The 25,535-nt window shown below is 36.8% G+C and overlaps 1 protein-coding gene and 1 long non-coding RNA gene across 4 annotated transcripts in view; one reads left to right on the forward strand and one right to left on the reverse strand.

Moving 5' to 3' along the window:
* MAPK1 (mitogen-activated protein kinase 1) overlaps window positions 1-13,522 on the forward strand; it is a 35,646-nt gene extending 22,124 nt beyond the window's left edge. For both annotated transcript variants that reach the window (XM_040577590.1, XM_040577591.1), the window contains 6 exons: window positions 1,435-1,551; window positions 3,594-3,708; window positions 4,333-4,464; window positions 6,319-6,428; window positions 7,086-7,213; window positions 9,642-13,522. In XM_040577590.1, the coding sequence (XP_040433524.1) occupies window positions 1,435-1,551; window positions 3,594-3,708; window positions 4,333-4,464; window positions 6,319-6,428; window positions 7,086-7,202 (591 nt within the window). In that variant the 3' untranslated portion in view covers window positions 7,203-7,213; window positions 9,642-13,522. The remainder of the gene's footprint in view (window positions 1-1,434; window positions 1,552-3,593; window positions 3,709-4,332; window positions 4,465-6,318; window positions 6,429-7,085; window positions 7,214-9,641) is intronic.
* LOC121079842 overlaps window positions 1-25,535 on the reverse strand; it is a 54,378-nt gene that overhangs the window by 21,514 nt on the left and 7,329 nt on the right. The gene's annotated exons all lie outside the window — the stretch shown is intronic.

Genomic DNA, 25,535 nt, shown 5'->3' on the forward strand with positions numbered 1-25,535 from the left:
GCAGTTTGCCCTGTCTTGTATGCCCTGTCTTTTCCCTAGCCTTGGGAAAACCTTGACATGCTTAAAAGGGTTCTTTTTGTTTGTTGTTTTCCAAGGATGCTTTTTATTTTATTATTATATGTAACTGAAGTCAGATATCTGAGTTGTCCAATGCAGGCTGGCTTCTGAGTTTCATCACTGCCTTTTCATCAGTCCCTTTGTTTAACAGTCTCCTGCCAAATCTTATATTCCAGATGTAGCTTTTGCTCAGCTGAATCACTTCTTCCTTAACTGAACTATATCAGTTGTTTCGTAGGCTGTCTCTCCAGGAAAATAAAGGAGTAGGTTGTCAGTGTGCAGTGAGGCTACTGCATTTTTGGTAGGATTACCCAGTACATTAACTATAACATATTATTTCACATTTTTAATGCAGTGTGCACAATTAACTATCAAGTAGTAAACTATTATAAAATATGTTCAGCAGAGGAACCTCCTAATTGTTTGCTACTCCTACATCTGATGCTTTGTTTTTTGAAGAGAGCATACTCATTTCAAGTAAATATACTTCATGTAGAAATTGGTCATTATCATAATTTGTTTAGTGACAGCAAAAGCGTAAGTGTGTGTCTAATTTGGCAGTCAACAAGCTTGCATTTACCTATCGGGTGATAGAAAGGAACAGCTGCCATACTCTATCTTCATAACACTATCTTCACACTTTCAATTTTCTTACTTCCTTAATTTCTCTTTGGAGAGAGGATGGTAAATAGCTCTGAAAGCCACGGAGCCTACTTACCAGAGTATAGATAAAAAGCTCTCCTTTTTGCTGAACTCACTAGTCTAGATCAGGGATTTTTTTTATGGTTAGATACTTTTTTTTTTTAGGTATAGGATCAAGAAATGTTTTCTTCTGGGTTTGTTTATTTTTGTTAAGCTTGTGCGTCCTTCAGCAACCTGTATTTTCCAGCCTACCGTTATCTCATGATGTTTCTATTGCAAAGATACACTGTTGGGATGATAGCAGGGTTTTGAGCTGTGCTTCAAATGTGTTGGTCATTAATTCTTGGGGGCGGGGGGGACATCTTAAACTCTTCTCATTTTCTGGTAAATGCCTACTAACAAGTTGCAGCAGTATACTTTGCCATCTACCTGTGAGAGAAGGTGTTAAATAAGCCCATAGTAGAACATAAGCTGTGCACCAGAAGTATTTTTTCCCCTCAAGCTATTCAGGCTATTTATTCTCCTTGACCCCTGTATGAGGCCCTATCCAAATATTCTTTTTGTACTTGCATCCAAAATACTTATCCTAATGTTTGTGCAATAATTTATTTCTAGAAATACAGGCTAGCATCACTGTGTTGCATCACAGATTGGGGAAAGGTGAATTAGTAATGTTGTAGTATTGGAAGCTCTATGTCTAATATGCTCTTTTTTTTTCTTTTTAATTTAAACCAGATTTGTGACTTTGGACTGGCTCGTGTTGCAGATCCAGACCATGATCACACAGGATTCCTGACAGAATACGTGGCCACACGTTGGTACAGGGCTCCTGAAATCATGCTGAATTCTAAGGTAAGAACCATAGTGCGTTGCTGTGATGCTTCTTTTGCTGGTTATTCACTTCTAAGTACCAAATTCTTCTCTTCCCTCCTGCCCCTTCTGTGCTGTGTTTTTGTTTTTTCTATTTTTTTTAGGATCAGAATGCATGCATAGTCTTGAGAAAACAGGATGATGGATTTACAGCATAGCTACTCTCTTGTAATAAATTTGTGATTCCAGATACAATTATTGGGTACTACAACTGAGTAGACATGTGCATGAGTTCCCATATGCCCAGTTCCTTGCTATTCATGAGACTTCTTTCTGTCAGATGCTCTCTTTCATAGAGCAGGACAGAAGTACTAATAATGAGAGCATTTTAGTGCTGTGTTCAACAAGGCTTGTAAATGTTGCCTTGGTGTTATCTTGACGTCTTAATTTGGGTTTAGAATGCATAATGAGGGTGAGTCTGATTCTGAAGGCATGTGATCTTTTCTGTATGTCAATCTTACTTGCATTCACATAGTCTTAATCAAGTCATCCTTTTTTTCTTTTTACTTAGAGTTATTCTTACATTTACCTCTGATAAGGTGAATCCAATTTCTGTATGGTGTGACTAATGGGTATCTTTCATAAACTTTGCATTAGTTTCTACAACCGCATACTTGGTAGTAAAATACCTATGTTACACCTGTGTCTGTATCTTATGTTCCCCAAAGACTTTGCCTCTGTAGGTTAACTGCTTGGTTATTGGGTTTGATTTCTTGTGGCAATAGTGTGTTTAATGTGCTTTTTAGAAAACAAGCATCTGCTCAGTGGAGGGTTTTTTTTAGGCTTCCTGTATTTTAAACTTCCACTGAGGCCTTAAAAATAGGGCAACTTAATCTTATTTCTGGATATTTGCATATATTTATCAGCAGCTTCTACAAGAACATGTTTTGTGTGTTTCTTAAGAGATGGTCAGCTCATAACGTTCCTGGTCTATAATGAGACTTTTTTCAGAATTAGTGCATTGAAAACACTGTTGAATGATCATAGCATGAGGAGCTGGTGCTGAGTCAGCTGTGGATTCAGCAGTCACTAGCTTTTGTTGGAAGCTCTCTACTACTGGGAGGGGGTGTAGTACACTGCAGGCTATGGGAGAATAGGGCAAGGGAGTTTATAGGGTCAGGGGTTCTTGAGGTAAAGTTGCCCTTGTGTTATTACCCAAGCAGTAGTGTAAATACACTTCTGAATCAGAGCCTTTCCTTATGTATAGCATAGATTATACACTTGAAGATAGTTCGTTCAGTTCTTCTCAGCATAGTATTGTTTCCTACAATTGGCCTTCTCACATCATCATTACTACTTACTTGCCTGTTGTGTTTACAAGTCACCTAACCAACAATCCATTTTGTCCTTTCACCCCTTTGATGCTGAAGGTTTCCTACTGACTTCTGTGGTGTTTAGATTCTGTACTATTAGGAAGCGTGGCTTTTTTCCCCATATGTTTAGCATGCCATTAGGAGCTATAGATTAAACAATATTGTAAAGGTTTCTGAACTTTTAAGTCTCTTAAGTTAGTATAAGGCCCATTTCTGAAATTTGTTATTGTAAATTGGCTGTAGAACTAGGGAGTCTCAGAAATTTGTGGTTGGCAGCATGTACAGCTAAACTTACAGAATCCTTTTGGAAAAGCATATCTTGCATGTTTCAGTTCTTGCTACACCTTCAAAGCAGTGTTTTTGATGCACAATTTTTGTTTCATTCACTGAAAGGATTGTGAACTATGGGAACAGGCTGCCCAGGGAATTACTGGAGTCACCATCCGTGGAGGTCTCCAGAAAAAGTGTAGTTGTAGAGCTTGGTGCCATAGTTTAATGGTGGACTTGGCAGTGCTAGGTTAGGTGATCATAGAGGTGTTTTCCAACCTAAATGATTCTGTCATTCTGTACAAGAAAAATAAAACAGCATGAACAAGCATGACTCATCTAAAAAAATATATCACTGTACTTTCAAAATTTACTTAAGTATCATGTTACTGCAATTATGCAAAAATATATTTGAACAAAAATCTTGCTTTGCTTTACTTGCAGGGTTACACCAAGTCTATCGACATCTGGTCAGTAGGCTGTATTCTGGCAGAGATGCTCTCCAACAGACCTATTTTTCCAGGAAAACACTACCTTGACCAACTTAACCACATCCTTGGTAAGCTTTATATAATGAAGTGGCATTTCCATATCTCTCTCTCTCCATCTTTTCTACCACTACACTAGTCTTGGTCAGCCATTTCTCTTTCTCTTGGTTTTGTATTTCCTTTGACCTATGCTACTATGTATGCATGAGGTGTCTTCAAGAATATATAATGTATGGATTTATAGCTGCATCTTCTGTTCTCTGTAGTTATTTCTGTAGTGATTTCTGTAGTAATTCATTGATTTGAGAGGGCAGCAAGAGGATACTTACTATATCAATAGACACTTTTTTAAAAGGTAAAAAAGCTCAAATACACCAATAGGTCCAAGTCTTTTTTTTTAATTTCTATGGATAAGCCACTTATATCAACTGGATCTTGTAAACAAAGTACTGATAATTGGAAAACTCAAATACAGTTGTTTATTTATGAGAAAAATTAAATTAAATCTTTTTAGTAAAGGTAAGGTTTCTAAAAATTCTAGAGTTTTCTCTGCAGTTAAAACATTTAGTATGGAATCTTCTTCCTAGCAGTTTTAATGTTGAGTTTTAGCAAGTATGGCATGACTGTTTTTAATGTACTTTTCATAGAAATGCAGTAGTTTGTTTGTTTATCTATTTATTTATTTATTTTAATAGGCATACTTGGATCCCCTTCCCAAGAAGATTTGAATTGTATAATAAATTTAAAGGCCAGAAACTATTTGCTTTCCCTACCACACAAAAACAAGGTACCATGGAACAGGCTGTTTCCAAATGCTGACCCCAAAGGTATTTTATACTCTATTACATTGTATTAGGTATTCAAAAGTGGAAATGAATACCAAAATAGAACATTCAGGTCCCTTAAAACAGCTGTATAAGTCAGGTGTAAAATCATAAATCAGCATGAAACTCTTCTACCAACTTATCTTTTAAAATAATTTTAAAAATACGTCTAAAATTACGTGGTGTGGTGTTTGATCATTAACTTCCTTATAACAAAAAAGAATGGAAATTCCAGCTATTGTTGTCTTTGAAAGTGTAGTTCATTCAAGTACTCAATGTTGGCATTGGACATTTGCTGTTTGTTTTTGTATGTAACTATTATTTCTTTCTAACTTCTATGTATAGCTTAAGGATTGCTGTATTCATGGTACAGCGCTCTTACTTGCTCTGACACAATTCATGTCACGTGAGTTTTCACGTGATAATTCACTCTTAGCGAATGTGAACAGGTACTGAACTGTCATGAAAAAGCTGATTTCTGCAGATGGAACTGTAAAGCCGATTATCCCCATCACTGGGAAAAACAGCTGTGATTTATTCTGCTTTTGTAGTGCTCATCAGTGTGAGAATTTTTTTTCTGTGAGATTCTGACAGCAAATTGCAGCCATGCCTATGTGCTCAGCTGCTGGGGGAACATGCAGTTAGCATGACTTCCATAACACCTTTTCATCTAAATCTTGAGGGTAGCTTTGACAGCAGTCTTTCAAAAAGCTGTTTGCCATCATTTCAGTAAAAGCAATCTGCACAACATGGAGAGCAAGCATGTGAGTTTCCAGTGTTGAGAAAACTGCATGAAAATATTTAATGCTAATTGTTACACAAGCCTTGCAGCTTTTTAAAGCTGCCATTGAACGCGCTGGTAAATTTCTGTATATCCTGCAGTGCTTTGTATCCATCCAGGCACCTTATCCTGATACAAAGCTAGAACTGCCTTGGTGCAGTGAGAAGTTTGTATTTGAGTTTTGCTGTAAATAATGTGATGAGGAGGAGAAATGGAATGGAACTTAATGATTCTGCAAATATCTGTGGTCGTCTTGCTTCTATAATCATTCTGTTTCCATTCCCAAGAAAAGAAAAACGTGTTACAACCAAAGTAGCTGAACAATTGCAGTAACTCTGATTTGTAACATTTGACCAGAGTTTCATCAGACCTCATGCTCTGTCTTACAGGATCTTCAAGTTCTCTGTGGGTTCTTTACAAGTTGCCTTCTACAGATTTTGCCTAAATCTCACAAATGTGAACATATTTGCACCTTTAGCTGGAGAATGTCTTCTGGGTTACTTATAATAGTGTACTACGAATATGTAATATTCTTTAATAACTTCTGGATGACACTTTCATCATTAAACAGATCAGTTTTCTTTTCAAAATGAGAACATATTCTTGATTACTTCTTCATTTCAGACAAGGTCTATCTTGTTTTGGATTTCTATGCCAAAAATTCAAACATCCGTGTGATGAAAAAAATCTGTTCAATTTCTGTTGTAGTTGAAAGCAGTTTGTGCCATAGAGGTCTGTGCAGTTCTTTCCCTTAACATTATCTTTGACACTGTATAGCCTTTGAAAGGGTATATGGTCTGTAGAACTGTTCTTAAAACCTACCAGATGGTGCCAAAGGCAGTTGTAACTTAGGAACGCTGATAGGGTGAGCAGAGGAAAGGCATACTGCCCAAGTCAAAGGAAGCATTCTACTGTTTTTGTTGCTGCTGCTACAGCTGCGGAATTCCAGCTGTGAATTGAAATTAACACAAAACTTAGGGAAGCCTGTCTTTTCTATGTAGCCTGTCTTTTAACATTGCTTGTACTTTGCAGATTGTAGTGAATATTAAACTCTTGCTTACTTTTTTTCTTCTTAGCGCTTGATTTGTTGGATAAAATGTTGACCTTTAATCCTCATAAGCGAATTGAAGTGGAGCAAGCTTTAGCCCATCCATATCTGGAGCAGTATTATGATCCAAGTGATGAGGTAAAGACATTGTTAAAATGTAAATGTTGTTGATTAAATGATACATTATTTTTTTCATTAGTTTAAGGACAATAATTGATTGAATATGCAATTGATGTTCTGCTTTTATTTTATATTTCTTATTTTAGTACTACATTTTGGAAACTCAACAAAAAATGAATAGATGCTAAGGAATACTCTCTGAAAATGGAACTTCTCAGTTCACTGTGGTTTTGTTTCATAATGGCTGAGATAAAGTCAGGAGAATAAAGTTTGCTATCAGTTTATGCACTTAAAAGCCCCCAAAACTGAACTTGCTTTAGTTCATATTATGCTGGTGGGATTTTGGGTTACTTCTGGTGAAGAAGGAGGGGAGGAGGAAATAAGGAGGGGGACAGTACAGTATTTCAGATTATTTTTCTTCAGGTAGTTACTAAGTTACTTTGTCAAATATTTTACTGTGTGTTTTAAATTTTCCTATGATTCAATTTATGGTTCAATTTGGTAAGCTGAACTAATAAAGCACATAAGGGACTAATAGAATGAGTTGTTCCTTGAAGATGGCACAATATTAGACATTTTTGTGAAGCACATTATTTTCAGATTTTTTTCGCATACAGGGACTGCATGAAATATACTAAAAATAAATAAATAACAATAAGTCTCTATATTATTAAGCCTGTAGCTGAAGCACCCTTCAAGTTTGATATGGAGTTGGATGACTTGCCGAAGGAAAAGCTGAAAGAATTGATTTTTGAGGAAACTGCTAGATTCCAGCCAGGATATCCATCTTAAATTGTGCATAGGTAAAGTCACAGCAATAAGAAACCATTTGGGAAGGGGGAAAGAATTCTGTAACTCTCTGGCTACCACTAGGGAAATGTATAACTGACTGTTTCTATTGATATGCTAACTAGCTCCTGAAGTAAAAACTTTCTGCTTATTCCATTGGCATCAGTCCTATTCTGTTACTGAAGAAATGGGTTTATTTTACTCTGCAACACTGAAATGTCTAGAGGGAATCCAGGCAATTGTCTTGAGATGTTTACCTACTTTTTAGGTTACATTTACGGAATAAGAATTACATTTAATTAGTGCTTCTCAGAATAAAAGCCGTGTGAACACTTTTTGAAATGTAAATCTTACTTAAAAAAAAAAAAAAAAAAAAAAAAAACTTGTCAAGGGGACAGTGATCTTCATTCGAGATACTAGAGTATTTTGTCATATGGCTTCAAATGCTTTTTAAAAAATTCTTCCTTAAATGTAATGTGCAGAGGAGAAACCTTTAAAACTATTTAAAAACAAACAAAAATCCCAGAACCATAAAACTTCGGTATAACTTCCAGTACTTCTGAAATAATTGTATGACTAAATAGCTGTCTAGCTATTCTTAAATTAATTATGATTATACTTGCTAATATTTTGAAGATTTAAACTTTCTTAATTTAAAATGTACTGATACTTGCTGTCTCTGACACTTTTATTTTTTCAAATCAATAAACTTAACTGGTCTTCATGTACCATGAGGCTTGCAAGTCTCACTAGTTTCATACAAAATTGGTCAAATACTTACCTGAATAATTTTTCCAACACTTGAGAAACTTCAGTGATACTGCTAGTAGTTTAAAGTATGTAAGCTTTGTGTCTAGACAAGAAAAACAACCCAAAGATGACAGCCTAATATGTGTTGCCTATTTTGTGGGCTTAAAAATGGATCCTGTGCTATTCTCTACCAATGTTCTAGAAGTGTGTCATCTCTGCCTGGCAATTCTAGCAGAAAAGTTAAGTTTAGAGCCTGTGAGTGTCTCCATTGCAAGAAATCTAAGACCTTGACAGCAGTGTGTAGAAACTTTATTGCTTTGCTATAACCAGTAATTTTTCTGCACTAAAAATGGTATTTCAGTTTCTGCATTGCTTATACCTCCAGTTTCTTTTATTTAATGTTGCACTGGTAGAAAGGAAAAAAAGTTGAGGAAACTGTTGAAAACGGTTTTTACTTTAACAGGGATAACTTCTGTTGTCACTAGTTTGAATATTGAATATAATTATGTTGAATATCAAAGTTCACAACAGAAGTAATTTTGATTTTTAGAAAGTGTTTCATTTGTGAAGCTTACTAGCTAACATTCAAAGCTATTTTAATAATTAAAATTTAGATAAATCTGAGGCTCATACTCTGGGCTTTTATTACTAGTTGGGCATTACCAATAGAATTAGAACTGGGGTGCAATAACATGGCTGGTACCTGTTTCTCTTCTGTGTTTTCTAAAGCTAATTCTGTACAAGAGCCACTAGGAGTACATGCACACATTCTGAAAGAAAATAACATAAATGGAGTAAGATGAAACCTGTTATTAAAAGGCCATAGAATCAAGGAGGGAGAACAAACAGCTAGCATTGTGGCAAATCAGTTTATGATCTCTGCTCCTTTCCTCTTTGCCCAGACCACACTTACCTGGGTTGTATTAGGGATTAAGGGATAAAAGGATCAGTAATAAAGATACCTATCGGTGATCCAGTGCTAAGGGAAATTTCTTTGAATGCTATTACAAAAAGTTGATTTGGTTGATGTGATGCTGAAATTTAAGTATTTTACTTAACTTGATAATGATATGCTGGTATATTGTACAAATCTGTCGTTAGAATTATTAGATACTCTGTTTCACAGCAGTTTGAGTAGCTGACGTAGTGAAAACTGGTCCTTAGCAGTTGGCTTGGACTGCACAGTAACAAGTCTCTTCCTGTGCGCTTCTACTCTCCTCCCCAACCCCACACTTTATCAGCTAGCTCTGCTCAGTGTGTTATTTCCTGTCATAGTTTTTGATTGTAGTTTTTGGAATTAAGAAGCCATGTGAAAATAAGCAATTATTCAAATAAATAATGAGTAATTTGGAGAAAGGTAGAAATATCTTCCTGTTTAGTAGTCATGTTTCTGTATTTTGTCACTTAGGAGTTTAAAAGGATTTACACAGGGAACGGCTTGTGTTTGGGGGGGGGGTTATAACCCATGTGGATAACGAAGCTAACATTTTAAATAGTTGGTCTCCTGGCTACTTGCTAGGTTAAGGAGTTTCTCAGGGAAAGCTTTTTTTAAACTAATATATATTGGTACTGCTGTCACTGACTCATGGTAAAACATGGTGTATAAAAACACAAATAGGAAAAATATATCTGTTTTGAAAGACAATGTTAAAAACTTTCTTCACTTAAATATGTCTCTGCTCTTTTTTGTAGGACAAGGACTTAAAGGACTGGGCATGCTCAAACGTTGCTGTTCCTCTTCCCAGTTCTTTATTGTTGGTCATGTCTTGTGGCCTCTCTCAGCTTATCCACTAACTCCTTTGAGCCATTCAGGAGGGCAGTTCCTGGTAGTTTTGGCTTTTCATGCTTTCAATGAATCTTTTAAGCCTGAAGAATTGTAATTTACACTCCTATGCGTAATGCCCATTGTTGACCTGTTGCAGTACTGTACTGTAAGTGCACCTACTGCTGGCCGTGTTTTAACTGCTTGCTTTCTGGTTTGAAAGATGCAGTGGTTCCTTTCACTCCTGGATCGATATCCAAGAAGATAATTCATTAACCGATAAGAAGTTTACACCATGAACTATGTTTTTCTGACTTTACTGAAGTCGCTGGCATTTTTTTTAGAAAAGCTACTATTCAGGGCACTTTAAGTCAGTGACATCCCAGATTTTTTTTGCACTTCCTTTTTAAATAGAAATGGTTAGCATCCAGTGGGGTTTATACCATTATGCTATGGATTACAGCATAAGTTGTGTTCATGTTAATCTTGCTTATGCACTTGTTTGGGTGTCCTGTGCTGTACATATAGGTATTCTATACAGCGTAATAGCCACATAGGAACCCATCTTAATTGAATTCATCTAAGAAACATTTTTCTGTGTATTGACGAAACTTGTACCTTTTCTCCCTGCCTTTTTAAAGAGATCATTTAAAGTTTAACCATGTTGGAGGCGTAGTACTTCCAAAGTTCATACCATATATTAGTGTTTATAAGACTTGTGCAAAGAGAATGAGTGGCAGCTCGCCAACTTATATCTATTCACCGTGTGGTGGAAGATTAGCAAAGAACATAATGGCATGATGACCTACAGGTGAATGCTTTTCTTTGTGGAAGGCATCTGAATGTGGTGGTAAGCGAGAAACCAAAATATGATGTTAATAAACTCAGTCTACATACTGCATACCAATGAAATGCTTCAAATGAGGATTGATAGTTTTACATTTTAATCACTGACATTCAGAATTCTTGCAGAGAGGAACACTGCATCTTTAAATGAGAAAGTCTGAATTTACTTTTGCTCCTACAGCATGTCAGCATCTCAAGTTCATTTCTTGCAACCTACACTATGGTGATTTGTAATCAAGCCTCCATGAGCTCGTGACATGAAGTACTGTTCTGTTGTCAAGTACTATCAAACTTTTCTGATAATGCTGAGTTAGGACAACCAAACAAAGCTAGCACTAAATAATGTTTAAAATTGTATACCTTTTAATGATCTTTTCAAGTATTTGTTACTGAAATTGTATAATGTGGAGTTTACTAGGTGTTATGTTCCAGTGCAGTGCCTCCTTTTCTTTCCCCACTGCTCTCTGTGGTGAGAAATTTGCCTTGTTTAAAATAATTACTGTGCCCTCGCATGACTGTTAAAGCTTTCTGTGCAAAGATGATTGTCTAAGTGCCACATGCCTATGATTGAGAGAAAAAAAAATCTATTGTTACCTCTGAGTTGTGTTCAACTGAAATGCTATTCAACAAATAACTTAGGAAAAATAGTTCTATTTTTAGCTTTTCATATATCTGCTGTCTTTTTCTCATTTTATTTTGGCAGCAGTGAAGAATGGATTGTATAGACTGCTTGCTAATATGAACAAAATGCACTTGTAATTCCTGGAAATAAATTTAAATCTTATATCTTCACATTAACATAAAGAATTAGTTTTTGGTTTCCTCTTGGGTAATGTGTTTGAATGGAAATCAGGTTCAATTGCTACTGTAGTATACAAGGATGCTTGCTGGTTAATAACTCCAGGCTTCCTCATACCACTTAAGTCTGTTTTTCAAAGAAAAGAAAGCCATTAACTTAGATTTCAATAGATAAGGGTGCTTACAAGATTCCATTTCAAAATTTTCCTTTTCTTACAGTTTGAGTGTTAACCTACCAAAACTAATTTTTAATAAGCAAGGGTTCATTTTAAAGGGCATTTTTGATTAGGAAGTTCCTGTGGTACATAAATCTCTGTTGCGTGGAACATATTAGGAGCATTATCAGGACACTGCACAAGTGATTGTTGAATTGTGGTATGGAACCTATGCTAAAAAACATTTCTATAGAAGAAATATGCACTTGACTGTTGATACTAGTGTAGAAATTTCTTTTGACATTTCTACGCATCTTTACCAAAATGCTTTCCTCACTTGGTTTGGAGAAGCTGAAATATTTCTAGAATCTCTGCTACTTGTACCATCGTCATTACTACAGGAATCATGGTTGGAAAGATGACTGTTACTGAAATTAGTTTGTAACACCTCAGTTTTAGTTTATTAAGGAAGAATTTTGGCAGCTTGTTTCATCCTTCTTTCCCAGTAATTTTTTAGTATTTTCTTTAATTTTGGATTTTGGGGGAGCTGGAGATTTACCTTTGCAATCTGTCTCTCGGGATGAGAAGCCAAGGGTTTGCTTTACCTAACATCTGGTGCTTTCAGGCTTTCTTCCTTAGCTATTCTGCTGAATCAAATTGGCATCCATCAGTATCAGTAACTGCATTCATCTATCTTCTACTGAATTCAGTACACATTGTTAAGCAGAATTTGTTAAAGTGTCAAGTGCAGAAGCGTGATTTTTTTTGTCAGACTTTGAAAACAGTTTAAAAGAAGGTGCCTATAACAATGTTAGGTCGGCTATTTCATCATTTTACATTGATTTTTTTTTTCTCTTTTATCTACTTTTTGTATTTTTAGAGCAGAGAACCGAAACTCGTAACTGAAGTAGCATGTATTTCATGGTAAAGATGTTTTGGGAATAAGGAATGTAAACAGTTAATTGTCGAAACATTCCAACTTTATAGCTGAAGAAAAATATGCAAACATGAACTTCTTATCGATGCTTTGGCAAAGAAGCATCTTACTCTGCTATCCTGACTGTCACCAGAATCTTCCTCATCAATATTACGTGTATATATATATATATACATATATATATATATATAGTCGAAGTGTACAACACACTACATGGGCCGAGCGGTGTGGTGCACTATGAGCTTTCAGGAGTAGCAGGTGGTGACATAACTCAGCAGTGGCCAAATGAAACCCAAGGAGTTTAGCATGGTTTTCCTTACAGAATGGGAGAAAAAGAAAAACCTGTTGTTGCTGCCCACTGTAATACGCTGTGTTATATTTATACCATGTCGAAGTTGTTTGCTGAGCAACTGTACTATAGATTTAAACTTTATTAATATATATTTGCTTATGTTAGTGTAGTTTATATAGTCCTTGGTTATTGATAAATGTGTTGTTACAGCACAGTGATATGGTATAAATATAGGTCTATACATACACACAATATACTCATGAATTTGGTTCCTTGCATAGTACTTTTATATTTGTACAGCAATGTCTTCAAGTAATCCCGGATTTTAGGGGAAGTATTTTTGTAAATGCAGTGGTTTAAACAGAAAATCCAAACAATCCTTTTACTAAGTTTTAAATTCATTTGTGGTTCAAAATGGTTTAGTTAACAATTGAAATCAAGACACTAAATTAGTGAAAAGTGCACATTAGTAAAGTGAAGCTTACAATGTTTTTTTTGTAGCATGTGCTGTGATCAAACTAAGTGAAACATTGGAGGAAATGTAAAAGTTGGACTACCTTTGTAAATCTAGAACAAATTTCTAAAGGTTGCAGCTGGATTACTCACTATTGTTGCCTTTTCTTGTGTTGTATCAGTGTAGAGCACTCTTAAAATACTCAAACTGCTTTGTCTTTGCTTTGTACTGTTGGTGCCTTCTTAGTCATGTACCCCACAAGTCATGCATAGCTAATTTAGTTAATGGTAAGTTTAACATTTAAGAAAAAGGCAAAGGAAGATTTTATATAAAAAACTAAAAAAAAAAAATAAATCATTTTCTGTATGTTCTTATTCAGTGTAACAATTAAACGTTTATATTGTGACAGATTTGTGATTTGGTTAATCTGTATAGATCAATTGTAAGTAGCAAAGGTTTATATTTCGTCTTATTCTTTTAATGTTGTAAGCGTTTGTGATTTTCTTTTTTAAATCAGGTAACTTAATGTTCTGTTTTGTTTTTGGCATCTGAATCTTGTAAAAACAAATGCAAAGAAAATCATTAAATTGTGTCCCTGTATTACCAAATCAGCATAGTACTGTGCATATATAAAAAAATGACTGGAATTTTGCTTTAAAATGAGCTGTTTTATAAATCATACACTGTATTACATTAGCATGTCTAAAAAATGACTGTCACTTGAACAGTGTAGTAGCAAGTAGCCTACATGAATATTTTAAAATACACAAGTGTGTTTGTTTTAGTGTATGACTATATCAGCTTGAAATTAAATTAGGGAAGCCATCCAAAAAAAATACACGTAAAGTTTGTAGACAGGCAGAAGTGTTGTATCTTTGTGGCAAGAAAGTTTTGAAAGCCATTGGTATTTTGAGCTATTGAGCATGGATTGTTTTGACTCTCTTGATATTATAGCTATAGCCCATTTCCCAGGAAATCTTGAAAAGAATTACTTGAACAATCCTTAAAGACCAAATGTTTCCATTTTGCTATGAAAAAGGTTCTTGTCACCAAGGTTTGAAACGTTCTGTGATGTCTGGGAGCAGTGCACTGTTACATCGCTGTAATGGGCTTTATATGGTTTTTATGTTTATATTTTTAAGCCTAAAATCAAGCTGTGCCAAAGAACCGAGCTCTTAAAAGATGTAATTGGATGATGGCAGCTAAAAACTTCTGTAATTAATATGGAAACAGAAAAAATGTGACCTGAAACTAACAAGTGTTTATCAGTAACTGACAGGTCTGTGACAACTCTGAAAACTGGCTTGTTAAAATTCATCTCTCCATCCCCTCTCTGGCTTTCACAGCAGCAAATGCATTTTCTTCCAGAATGTTACAGAATTTAATTTGGCTATAGATAGGGTTATGCATGTTCTTTTTCTCTGAATGTAGCTGCCTTTGTCTTTTTGTTCCTGCCAGCAGTACATTGGATTGCAACATATGTATTTCAGTGAGTTACTTCAAGGTATAACAAAACTGCAGCTTGTCACAGTGGAGGTTTTGACAAGCTGCTGATTAGCACTCTTGTAATGCTTGTTTAAGTGGAGTTAGTTAAAATATGCGTATTTTCTGTGTTCCACCAGAATCCAAATTTCAGAATTCCAAAGGACACTGATCCTTTGATCCTTTCTATCTGTGAGCTTGAAGTGTAATGGGCAATCTTAAATTCCTGGAGTCAAAGACTGTATAGATGGGTACTCGGGTTTGTTTGCGTGGGCTGGGCTGCTGTAGTTAGAGCGCCCTGGAAGCTGAACCCCCAGGGCTGGGGTAGATGGTGCACTCAAGTATAAAGTAAAAATGCTTTCGAGTATAAGCCATGTCTCTGCTGCCAGTACTTTCTCTACAGACCAAAGATGTGCGCTTCCATGTTGTGTACGTTTTATTTTGCTATTCTTGCTACTAATTTACATATAACACTTGACAAGCTTAAAAAATAAAAGTGTAGAAGGCTTAAAAACTTTCATAACATCAATACATGCCATTTCTGTTGATGGTTATCTTGCTCTGTTGCACATGAAACTCCTCAGCTTCAGAAGAGTTCTGCAGCTTGAACTCTGGTTTCTGAGAAGGCTTTGGTTACTCTGCAAAACAATGTTCTGTCACTTGTACAAGTGCAAGAGGTGACCAGTGTTCAAATGTGGCTCTGCTCATGCTGTGTTCATGTGAATGTTAATCTTGGAAGTTAGATATGAGAATTGTTCTGTAAACCCTTTATCTTTCTATTTTATGAATTATGCACACAACTTCAGGTATCCTTCACAACTTTTTCACAACTTTGTCCATTTTTTCAGTATGTCTTGCCATTTCACCAATTTACTTTTCTCTGTCATCTTAATTAAAAGTGAAGCTAAATTCTCAGTTGTTCCAAAAATCTGTGGGATTCATGAGGTTCTGGTGATAACAGCTTACTGATCATATTAATTAAACTGATGTAAATCCACTGAAGAGGTAAGCATAAAAACTGGAAGGTCTCCTGAGATTGTTCCTGTTGAAAGCATAGCATGTGATCTGGTAACTGTGTTGATTTCTGGGAAGGCAATATAAAAACATACAAGGAACAGAAAGGGACAATACATTTATGTAAGATGTGATGTGAAACCCCATTCCACTGGGTTTCTTTGTTGCTGTTGGGAACTTCAGCCTGAGATTCAACAGACCCTGGTTCAAATTTTTCTCTTTTTGACTCCAAATATTTTTTTTTAATACTTTGTGAATACTGGAAACTTCTTGCTACTTTTCTAAAATTGCCTCTCATCTTCCTCGCAACACACACACACTTACAAGTAGCTTATGTTTGTGCGGGAAAGCTGGTCAAAGGAATCTTTTTTTCTGATTCTGTGGAAAAGAGCAAGAAATACCTTGCCAGCATGTTGGGTTTCCAGCATTTTCTCATCTAAAAATACTGAGTTAAATACTCTTGGTTATCTTGTGAGTCTCCCTGTGCATTTGCATGATGCTCAACTGTCTTAGCTTGTCAACTGAAATACTACTTCTGTCTCCTGCCATTGCTGCTTGGACTGAGCTGACCTTTAATCTTGCTGAGTTATTCCTGTCTTCCAGCAATGCTGCTCTTCCTCAGGGTTTATAGGTTCCATGATGGCATTTTTCTCCCAAGTCCTTTTACTGCTACAACCTCTGTTCTTTTCTTTCTTTTGCTGGCTGTAGTTCACATACAGTCTCACAACTCCACTTTCATTCTTTTTTTTTCTGTAAAACTGAGCCACAGACCCAGCTGTGCTTCATGGAGCTGGGCCCTGGGTACAGGCAGCTGACTTACGGCCTGTTGGTTACACTCCAACCACTGACTTTAGGGAGGAAATGTGCACAGCACAATGCAGTTCCCCTCCTGCAGTCACTGTAGTGCCTAGGGCAACACCAGCGAAGGTGTTGCACAGTACAGTGATCTGTTAATTCCACCTTACAATTTTAATGCCAACCTTGAACACACAACCCAGAAATAACAATGGAACACTGTTTTAGTTTCTCTAGCTATGATGCATTCTTTCATGCTTCTAAAAACTATTTCAAAATTTCTAGCAAAAAATAGTAAAACCCAAAGCTGGAAGAGAATAGCATACATAAAAAAAAAAAAGCTATTACTGAAAAAGACTTAAGATGTACCTTCTACTTTTGTTCTCATATCTAAAACTAAATGGCTTCTTCCGAAGATGTTTTTCTGCCTTAAAACAGCAAATGCAAAAATGCTGAATATTCAGAATTTTGGCTTGAGACTTACTGAATTGATTATATCACAAGTGAGTGGAACAATTCAGGGGAAGGTTTTTTAGTCAAGCCTTTCTCCTAGCTCACCTTTAATTTCAATAGCTAGCACTTGAGAGAAAATTTTGGCTAAAAAAACGTTCTATATTCCTGTGTTAAAGTCTTAAAACTCACAAATATTCTAGCTTGTAGTTGAGACATGTTAGACTCAAGTTCAAAACAGATTTTTTTAAAGTGTTACGTTTTTTTTAAAAGCTCTGCTAGTCCTTGTACATGCATATACTTTTGCAGGCTCATTGAATAGGTAGGCCACAGAAATGTGGAGGGAACAAACTTTTGCAGGTCAGTTTACACAAAAGTACTTACATGAACATTGTTGGTGTCACTGTAGCTGTGTTTAATTCTGTTTGCTCTCATGTGCAGTGTATATGCAGTCCTCAGGACAAAGGTGGGGATTAAGGAAAAAACAAACTGGTCATTTCTTAAGTATTCTTTTGTAGTTAAGCTTAATTTATAAGCTTGTTTTTGAGGGTGGTTTGGTATGCTGGGAGAACTGTATTAAGCTGTTTTTACAGCTGACTTGATGACATTTCTCTAACTATAATATGCTGTTATTCCAGCATGGCAAAGGTCTGCGTAATTCATGTGCGCCCAACGTAATCACTGGTTTTCTTCTTTTGACAATAAATGGCATTGTACCAAAAGCAATATATCCTGCATGTAGTTAGTAGTGGAAATAATTATTACTGTGCAGCTTTTATTTTCTTTGTTTTTCCAGCAGTTGCCACTAGCATGGATTTTGTGCATTGACAGTTGTTCCAGGCTATTAAAGATGGTTGTTTTTTTGTTTTGCTTTTTGTGTGTGTGTGTTTTTGCCTTTTTTTTTTTGGGGGGGTGGGGGGAGGAATGGGGGGCAGGGTAGCATCCTGAATAATATGTTTGCTTTCTGGAAGCTGCTGCTGTACTTTGAAGCAGAAAAGGGTTGCATCTGATGCTGCAATAAGGTTAGCTGCAATAAGGTTATTTTCTTCTGAGTCTTACCAGAATACATCTAGAACTAGAATTTCTTCAGACATGCTCCTCTACGTTTTTCCTCTTGAGAAAGGCCCAGGCTCAACACCAGCATCATTAGAGCCAAGAATTATAAGACAGCAGAAGGGCTTTTTTCTCTGCTTGATTTTGGGATTCTGCTAAGCTACGCTCAGCCTTATTAGATCATGGCACTGTAAAAAGACTTGTGGAATGCTGCAACTGGTTTTGCTCACCAACTACTTAACTTCAGACCAGATGAGAATGCACAGGCAATATGCAATGCATGGGAACTCTCTAGTCTTAAGTTCTGTCTCTTCTGACCCCTCAGTAGCAATTCTGCACTACTGGCTCTGCAAGTAAATCTGCTCTGGATAACTTTCCTTTAAAAGAAGGAAGCTTTGCTTTTGCTTTCTGGGTGCTCAAAAGGATAAGGTATTAAGATAGTTATCTCCCCACCACTTGTGTCTGACTACTAGTGTGTAGTACTCATCATACCGAAGTATCACTGTACCAAAAAAAAAAAAAAAGTATTGTAGAAATAACAGGGGTGAAGAACTTGCTCTTCTCAACATGTATATTCTTCATTGCTTTCAGAGTCTGTAGAAAAATACCTACTTTCAGTCATAATAGAATAGCTTTTCTGCATTGTGTGCGCATTTTTCTCTGCTGTCTCCTACTCTTTACATGTGACTTATTTTACTGCTAATGGTGTTACAAAAACTGTAGTACTACAGGTGTCATATGGTAACTTGTAAATAAAATTACCGTAAACACATGGTCAAGTTATTTGTGGTGCTGCTCTGTAAACGTGTGACATTACCTTAGCTCTAAATTTTAACTGCACTTTCCTGAAAGACCTGTACGTTGCACTTAGAGTAGTCTGGTCCTAGTAACAAGTTCCAGGAAACTATAGCATGACAGCAATTATTTCTACACAGTAACTTTGCAATGTAATTTCCTAGAAGACAGTAAATCAACACTTATGTCAAACTGATTGTCAGTGGAGCAATAATACATTTTACGTAAATATCTCTAATAATTCACAAAGCAAGTGGAAGACAAAATTATTTATGGTTGGAAGCTGATTAGGAAACTTGCTGTTGTAGGATTTTGACCTTGGAGCTCATCAGCTCCAGCAAATGACTTTTTTCCTATCCAAGTGAGAGGCTGGAGGAAGAAGTGGTAGAGTTCTGACCTGTGCAGAGAACACAAAGTGTTGTGCTTTAGTTAAAACCATAAAAGATATACTCCCGTGCTGCGTTTTGTTCATGGTTGGTATGCAGTAGTCAGAAATGGAGCACCAAGTGCTGGGTGGCTGGATCCAGAGGTGTGCAGGAAGGAGGAAAGGTATAGCACGCACTGCCAGGAGCCAATGGGGATGTGTTTATGAACAATGTGCCCTTCCTCTTCTAGAAAACAGTCCTGAGGAGATCTAATCAGCAGTCAGATGTTAACCGTTTCCTAGCAATTTGCCTTTGTGTATGCATGTGTTGTGGATGGCCTGTCATTGGTTGGTATAGCAGTAGATAATATTTAATGATTTTTGTGCCATTTCTTTGGGGGATGGATGCATCCCTTAGTCAATCCTACAGCATGCTTTAAGAAAATATTAAAATGGCTGAATTTCCTGGAGTGTTGCAGAGATGGGAGATTTGCCATTCCCAAATCCCTAAGGCTGCAGTCAGCTGTCTTTTACATATTCAGATAAAAAGTATCTTTCTAATCCTTACCAGGGAAATAAGCCTTTTTAGAAAGGTATACCTGAGTTGGATGGGGAAGCAGAGGGATTGGGTGGTTGAAATACACGGTCCTTAAAGCCGTTCCTTCCATCACAGTATCTCTATGGAATCATCCTCTGAAGTTTTCTGTTCCATTTCCTTATTGCTTCATCCTTTTTTTTTTTTTTTCCTGTCAATGCAGACTGAATGCTGTTTCTTTGTCTGTGAGTGATTAGATTTTTCTCCCTCCACCACTATTTGCATTCACCTGGAAGCGGTACTCACTCCAGCTTTGATTTTGTAATCTATTATTATTGTTATTTTGTTATTATTGTTATTATTGTTATTATTATTATTATTTTCCTTTGAGGACAGTCAATAGCTGATTTTCTTGTAAGGTAAGGTGATGCTTCCTTGTGAGATAGTACTAAAACCTTGGCTAGTACCTTTGGCTATGCTGGCTTTGTTTTGTACAATGGACTTGACAGAGATATATCAAGAAGGGTTTTGCCTTTGTTGTGTATTGTGGTGATGGTCATTGAGTGTATTAATTTGAAAAAAAAAATGTTTTTAGAAAGCTTAAGGTTTAGAAAATGTTTGGTGCATTCATTTTGAAAAAATAATTGTCCTAATGATCTGTAGTGCAAGCACAGTTATTTGTTGTTGTTATTAATTGCAAGCAGTTATTTGAAGCATTATTATTGTTATGGGCAACATATTGTTATTTGGGCAACAGAGCTCCAGTGACAATCATGCAGCACTTGCTCAGCATGTAGTCTGGAGTTGTTTTGAAACTGCCCAGGAGGGGAAAAGCAGAAAAGAGTTGCAACTCTGGTGAGCCAAAAAAATATGATGTGATGCTGTCTAATACTGTTAACTATATTTAGAATTTAAATAGCACTAAGCATATGAGCAAAGAACAAGTAATTTCAAGATGTGGACGTCCAATACTTTGGGCCAGACTTAAGACACTGCCAGCCATATTCTGTTGAAAGTGACTGTATTAGTGCATTTATTTTAGACTATAGCTTCCCTTCATGCTTTTGTTAATTAAGAAAATAGCTTTCCATTCACATAAGTCATTTCAAGTCAAGAGAAAGAAATGACCTTTCAGTGTTGCCCGTTGCTTTGAATGACTGGATACACCAACGTTCCTGCTCCTCAGCTTTCAACTGCTCTTGTAATTCTTCACCTTATTTCTTCCCTCTAAATATGCTTCTCTGCAGCTGCGACGTACAGTCCTTGACAGCCTGATCCTTTTTAAGGGATATAGATGAATTAAGAGGCAAATACTTATTATGTGGAAACATTTATCTGGAAACTGTTCCACTTAAGATGGATCAAACTGTTTCTCAAAGCAGGAGCTGTGACACTGTAGCTTGTGGCCTTTTACCTTAAGGGGCAATTGAGCCTATTTACAGCAAGCATATCGAACTAAATATTTAGTTCAGAGAATAAACACGCTCAAAATAAATGCAATACTTCTCAGAATAAAATGTCATGCCCATGATAGCTATTGAATGGAATCTCTGACACTCAAAAAGCAACTAAACTACAAACAAACAGGTACTAGAAAACAAAAATGTCTCAGGAGTAATCCTCTTGAGTGAATGAAATTATTGTGTGTAGCAGAGTTTGTCTGAAGGTGCTGATTATAACCCAAGTGTTTTTTGTGGGTAGAGGTGGGCAGCAACAATGAAGCTTGTGGCATTTCTTGTATAAACATTGCTATCTGCAAATTGCCACACACCTCCTCAAACAAAGATAGCAATTAATTAACCAAGAGAGGCTATTTCAGCTCTTAAATTGCTTATTCCAGATATTTGAGTATTGCCGTGGCATTCATTTGCACTGAGAATGGATTCATGATGACGTTTTTGTGTTAAAACATTGAAATTTTGCATGTGTATATTTTGTTTTTACTTAAATGTATGAATCACCTGAATACCTAGTCATTTTCATTGTAGGAAGAAAAAACACAAAACATTTCAGTGATCTTACGTTGCTGTTGCCTGCTAACTGTACTTGAATTTGGAGGAGGGGAAACCTTATTTGCTTTTCTCTTCAAGTGCACACTTCTATGCCCTGGATTATTTTTAGAATAAAACAAATTTCAAGTAAACTAGTAATAATGACAAAGTCACTGTCTGGCCTGTTCAGGAATAACAAGTACATTTGTGTACCCTTTGCAGCTACTTGTGTAGTGAGGAGCTAGCTAATATCTAAAAAGCCTGAAGAAAATGGATACATAAACCCAGCTTGTACTCTCCTACAAACACAATCCCCATATCCTCCTACATGCCACTGTACCACAGGCTAGCAGCTTCCAGGGATTGGTAGTCAGCAGACGTTATGATGCTACTGAGTGTTTTTTCTGATGTCGTGGGGTTTTATTAGGTCAGTCCAAAAGTTTGACCACCCCAGTGCCCTGTCTCCCTCAGCAAGTAATAGGTGCTGCCTGAGGTGCTTTACCTGGTATGCCCTTCCAGAGCTTTACTGTTTTTCAATTTGTTGTCTCTTGTAATCCATTGTTTTTCTTCAGTCTGTTCTGTTGGGAAGGCTTAAACATTGTCCTAGAATTGGATTAATGCGTGGCCTTAGCTGAAGAATGGGCACTCCAAAGGGGACATGGGCCAGCAGTGAGTGCCTAGGGAGAAATGTAAGAACAAGGCGAGCGTATTTTGCCAGAATGCTTTCTTGCAGAGTTTATGGCTCAGAGATGTTTTCCTATTTCATAGGTCTAATGAACTGTCTACTTAGAATTTTATTTGCATTTCTTATGGCTTAGCCAGTAATTATTTTGAGATCTTTTTTGTAATTCTTTGCAGATACATGATAGCTTTTGTCAAATGTATATTAAGCTAACACAGATAATCATTGAAAACATCAGGTTGGAAGGAACTTCTGAAGGTCATCTGGTTCAACCCCTGATGACCACAGTGAAGATGTGGTGACCTGGACTGCCTCTGGACTGCATGAGGCTGAAGAAGACCTACTCAAAAAGAGGAGGATGATGTAGATCTTTAGTTCTTACTTGCTTATGTCATGGGCATGGAATTTACCATTTCACTTTTGTTTTTACCCATGCTTCAGTCATGTTCACCTGTATGCTATACAGGGTGTTGCTCCTCACAACATCCTTTTCTGTTTTGACTGGAAGACAGTGTTTAGCAAAGAATGTCATTTATGTTTGTGCAGAGCCTTTAGCTACTGTGGAGATGCAAACAATAAGCCCCTCTGCGCTGTACAGACTGCCCTTCCTGGCACCATCAACGATGTTCCTGGCTGGAGCACGCAGCAGAAGGTGCACCATCGTAGTTTGTGCTGTTCCTGCTCTTGGGCTAGGATATCATTCTTCTTGGGCTACCCATCTGCACTTTTCAAGCACTGGGCTTTACACATAGACACAATCTATATTCTAGAAATTATAAGCCATTTAATGTAACATTCATTATTCATTTTCTCTGTAACAGGGCTATAAAGTATCCAGAGAGCAAAAAAGGAGATAAAATTGCCCTAGAAAAGACATAATAATACGTTTTATTCAGCCTCCCACTAGAAGCCTTGTCTCCATGAAAACCCTAATAAAAGCTGTTAAAGGAAAAGCATAACTATAGCTTAGACCTACGTATTTCAAAGCTCTCCTGCATATTCCAGTAATTGTAGAACTGTTGGACCTGTAATTGTGCCATCTGCTGGTGGAAAGTAGCCACGAATATCATTTATGTAAATAACCTTGCTGAATGACTGTTAAACATGACTATAAAATAGCAAAAATTATGATGATAACACCTAGGGGTGTTCTGAAAAAATATTGTATAAATTCTCTGGAGCTGTAGCTCCAATAGTCATCAAAGGCTAACCTAGCAACTATTTAGGGTTCTGTTCACTTCAAAACTGTGAGTGAATGATTTATGTTCGTGTGGTGTTTTTTTTGTGTGTTTCTTTTTTGTTTGTTTGTTTTTTAAGCAGGCAGACAGGCAGAGTCATAATGTGTGTGCTGTATGACTGATCAAGGTAGTAAATATGAGGATTAAAAGAAAATTTTGTTGGACGGGGACAGATTTGATCATATACCCCCCCCCTTTTTTTTTCTAGTTTCTGTTATAGGTCTAAGCAATTCCAACCACCTACAAATAAAGCATAACACCCTGTTAGGGAATGAGGCACAGAAGCATGGTGAAACATTGGGTACTTTCTTAATATAAATATTAATGAATAGTATTATGCTAGTTATGACTGTCAAACTTTGTACAATCTGTTCTTCTTGTCTCCTTACCTTTCCACCCCTTTTCATATGTACTGACATAAGTATCAAAAGAGTAATTCAGGATAAAGGATAGCCATTTTTTGGAACTGAGAGAAAACAGGATTGGAGCTTGATTATATGAAAAATTACTAAACTGTTGTGTGGTTTAAAATCCCTGTTTACATGTGAGTCGGTCTCTCGTAATTATATCCAAGGAATTGCAAAATCTTATTTGTAGTCATGGAAAAGCATCTTGCAGGAAGTTTCTGGATACTAATGTTCAGGGTATCTTGTTGGTTCTAACAGTGATTCTGAAGGCTTTGCAATGTTGTTTATTCACTGCTTTGCACCCTGCTCAGAAAGGTGCTCCACCTACTGTATAATTCTCTGAGCTGACAAAAAAGCAGATACCACTTTTGTGATTAAATATGAGTTACATTGACTTGTGCTCGTGTGCTCCTGCTCGAGCAGCAGGTTTGGTCCTGTCTTGTGCCTCACTGAGCCGTGCAGAAGTCTTAAGTGACTTTTTTTTAGAGCCTGAAGATTTGAGGTTCCGCAGAAATGAGGCACTGGATTTTAATTTCTTGCAAAAAGGATGGCTGAACAGTGATTTGATGAGGATACTTGGGAGCACAACAGCAAAATCCAGGATGTATAATGGATTTCAATAATGAACACCAGAGCATCAACATCTCCAAAACTTATGTACCAATTCAGATGGCATTTCAATATTTGCATTTCAACCCTGTATTACCAGCCAACCTCCTCCTACCCTGGCACACTGCAGAACATGAAGCAGCAGCATTCCCTCTGGTTTTATTTTAAGGAATTGTTATTGCACGCTATGACATATGCCTGGCAGCTTTCATGTTTAGTGCTGGTCTCTACTGTCTCAAGCAGATGTAAGATAGAGTTTTCCAGCTTCCTCCCACCCTTGTTCCAGTCATTCAAAATGCAAGCCATGCTGTGGCTTTAAAGGTTAGAGCCCCCTTTGCTACAGGCAGGTCTCCCCCTTCCCATCCTGCCCCTTCGCTGTGCTGCCTCACTGTGCTAGAAGTTGAACCGGTGACTGTGCCAGGCTCAGAAAACATTTTGACAAACATGTAGCTACCAGAGCAGAACAAAATAAGTATTCAGTAGCTGTGTGGAACAGTTCATAGCACAGCGTGTACTGTGTGCATAGTGCCTTATGACCAAGCAACACACTTATTTAATGCAAATATTTTTTCTTGGTATAACATCTTGCAAGGATTTCTTCATATAAAACTGTACTGCAGCTGTAAGCAAATTTGATTTATGAAATGGGTATGAAGTACAGCAGAAGTAGTGAGACGTCAATGCTATTAACTCAGTATGAGCCAGCCTTGCCAACTTGCATTTATTTTCAGATTTTTGAGCACATCTACGGGAACATAAAATGGAAATCTAGATATGGAATGTGCTCTAGCTTGATACATATTAACAGGTAAGGCTGCTTTGTTATTTACCTATGGATATTGTGGATACTCTACATGACTTCTCAAGAGATTTTCCTTGCCAGGAACAATTTGCTGGGACCTGCGACTCCTTGGAAACAGGGACTTG

Source organism: Cygnus olor, chromosome 17 (genome assembly GCF_009769625.2).
Source record: "Cygnus olor isolate bCygOlo1 chromosome 17, bCygOlo1.pri.v2, whole genome shotgun sequence".
Lineage (NCBI taxonomy): Eukaryota > Metazoa > Chordata > Aves > Anseriformes > Anatidae > Cygnus > Cygnus olor.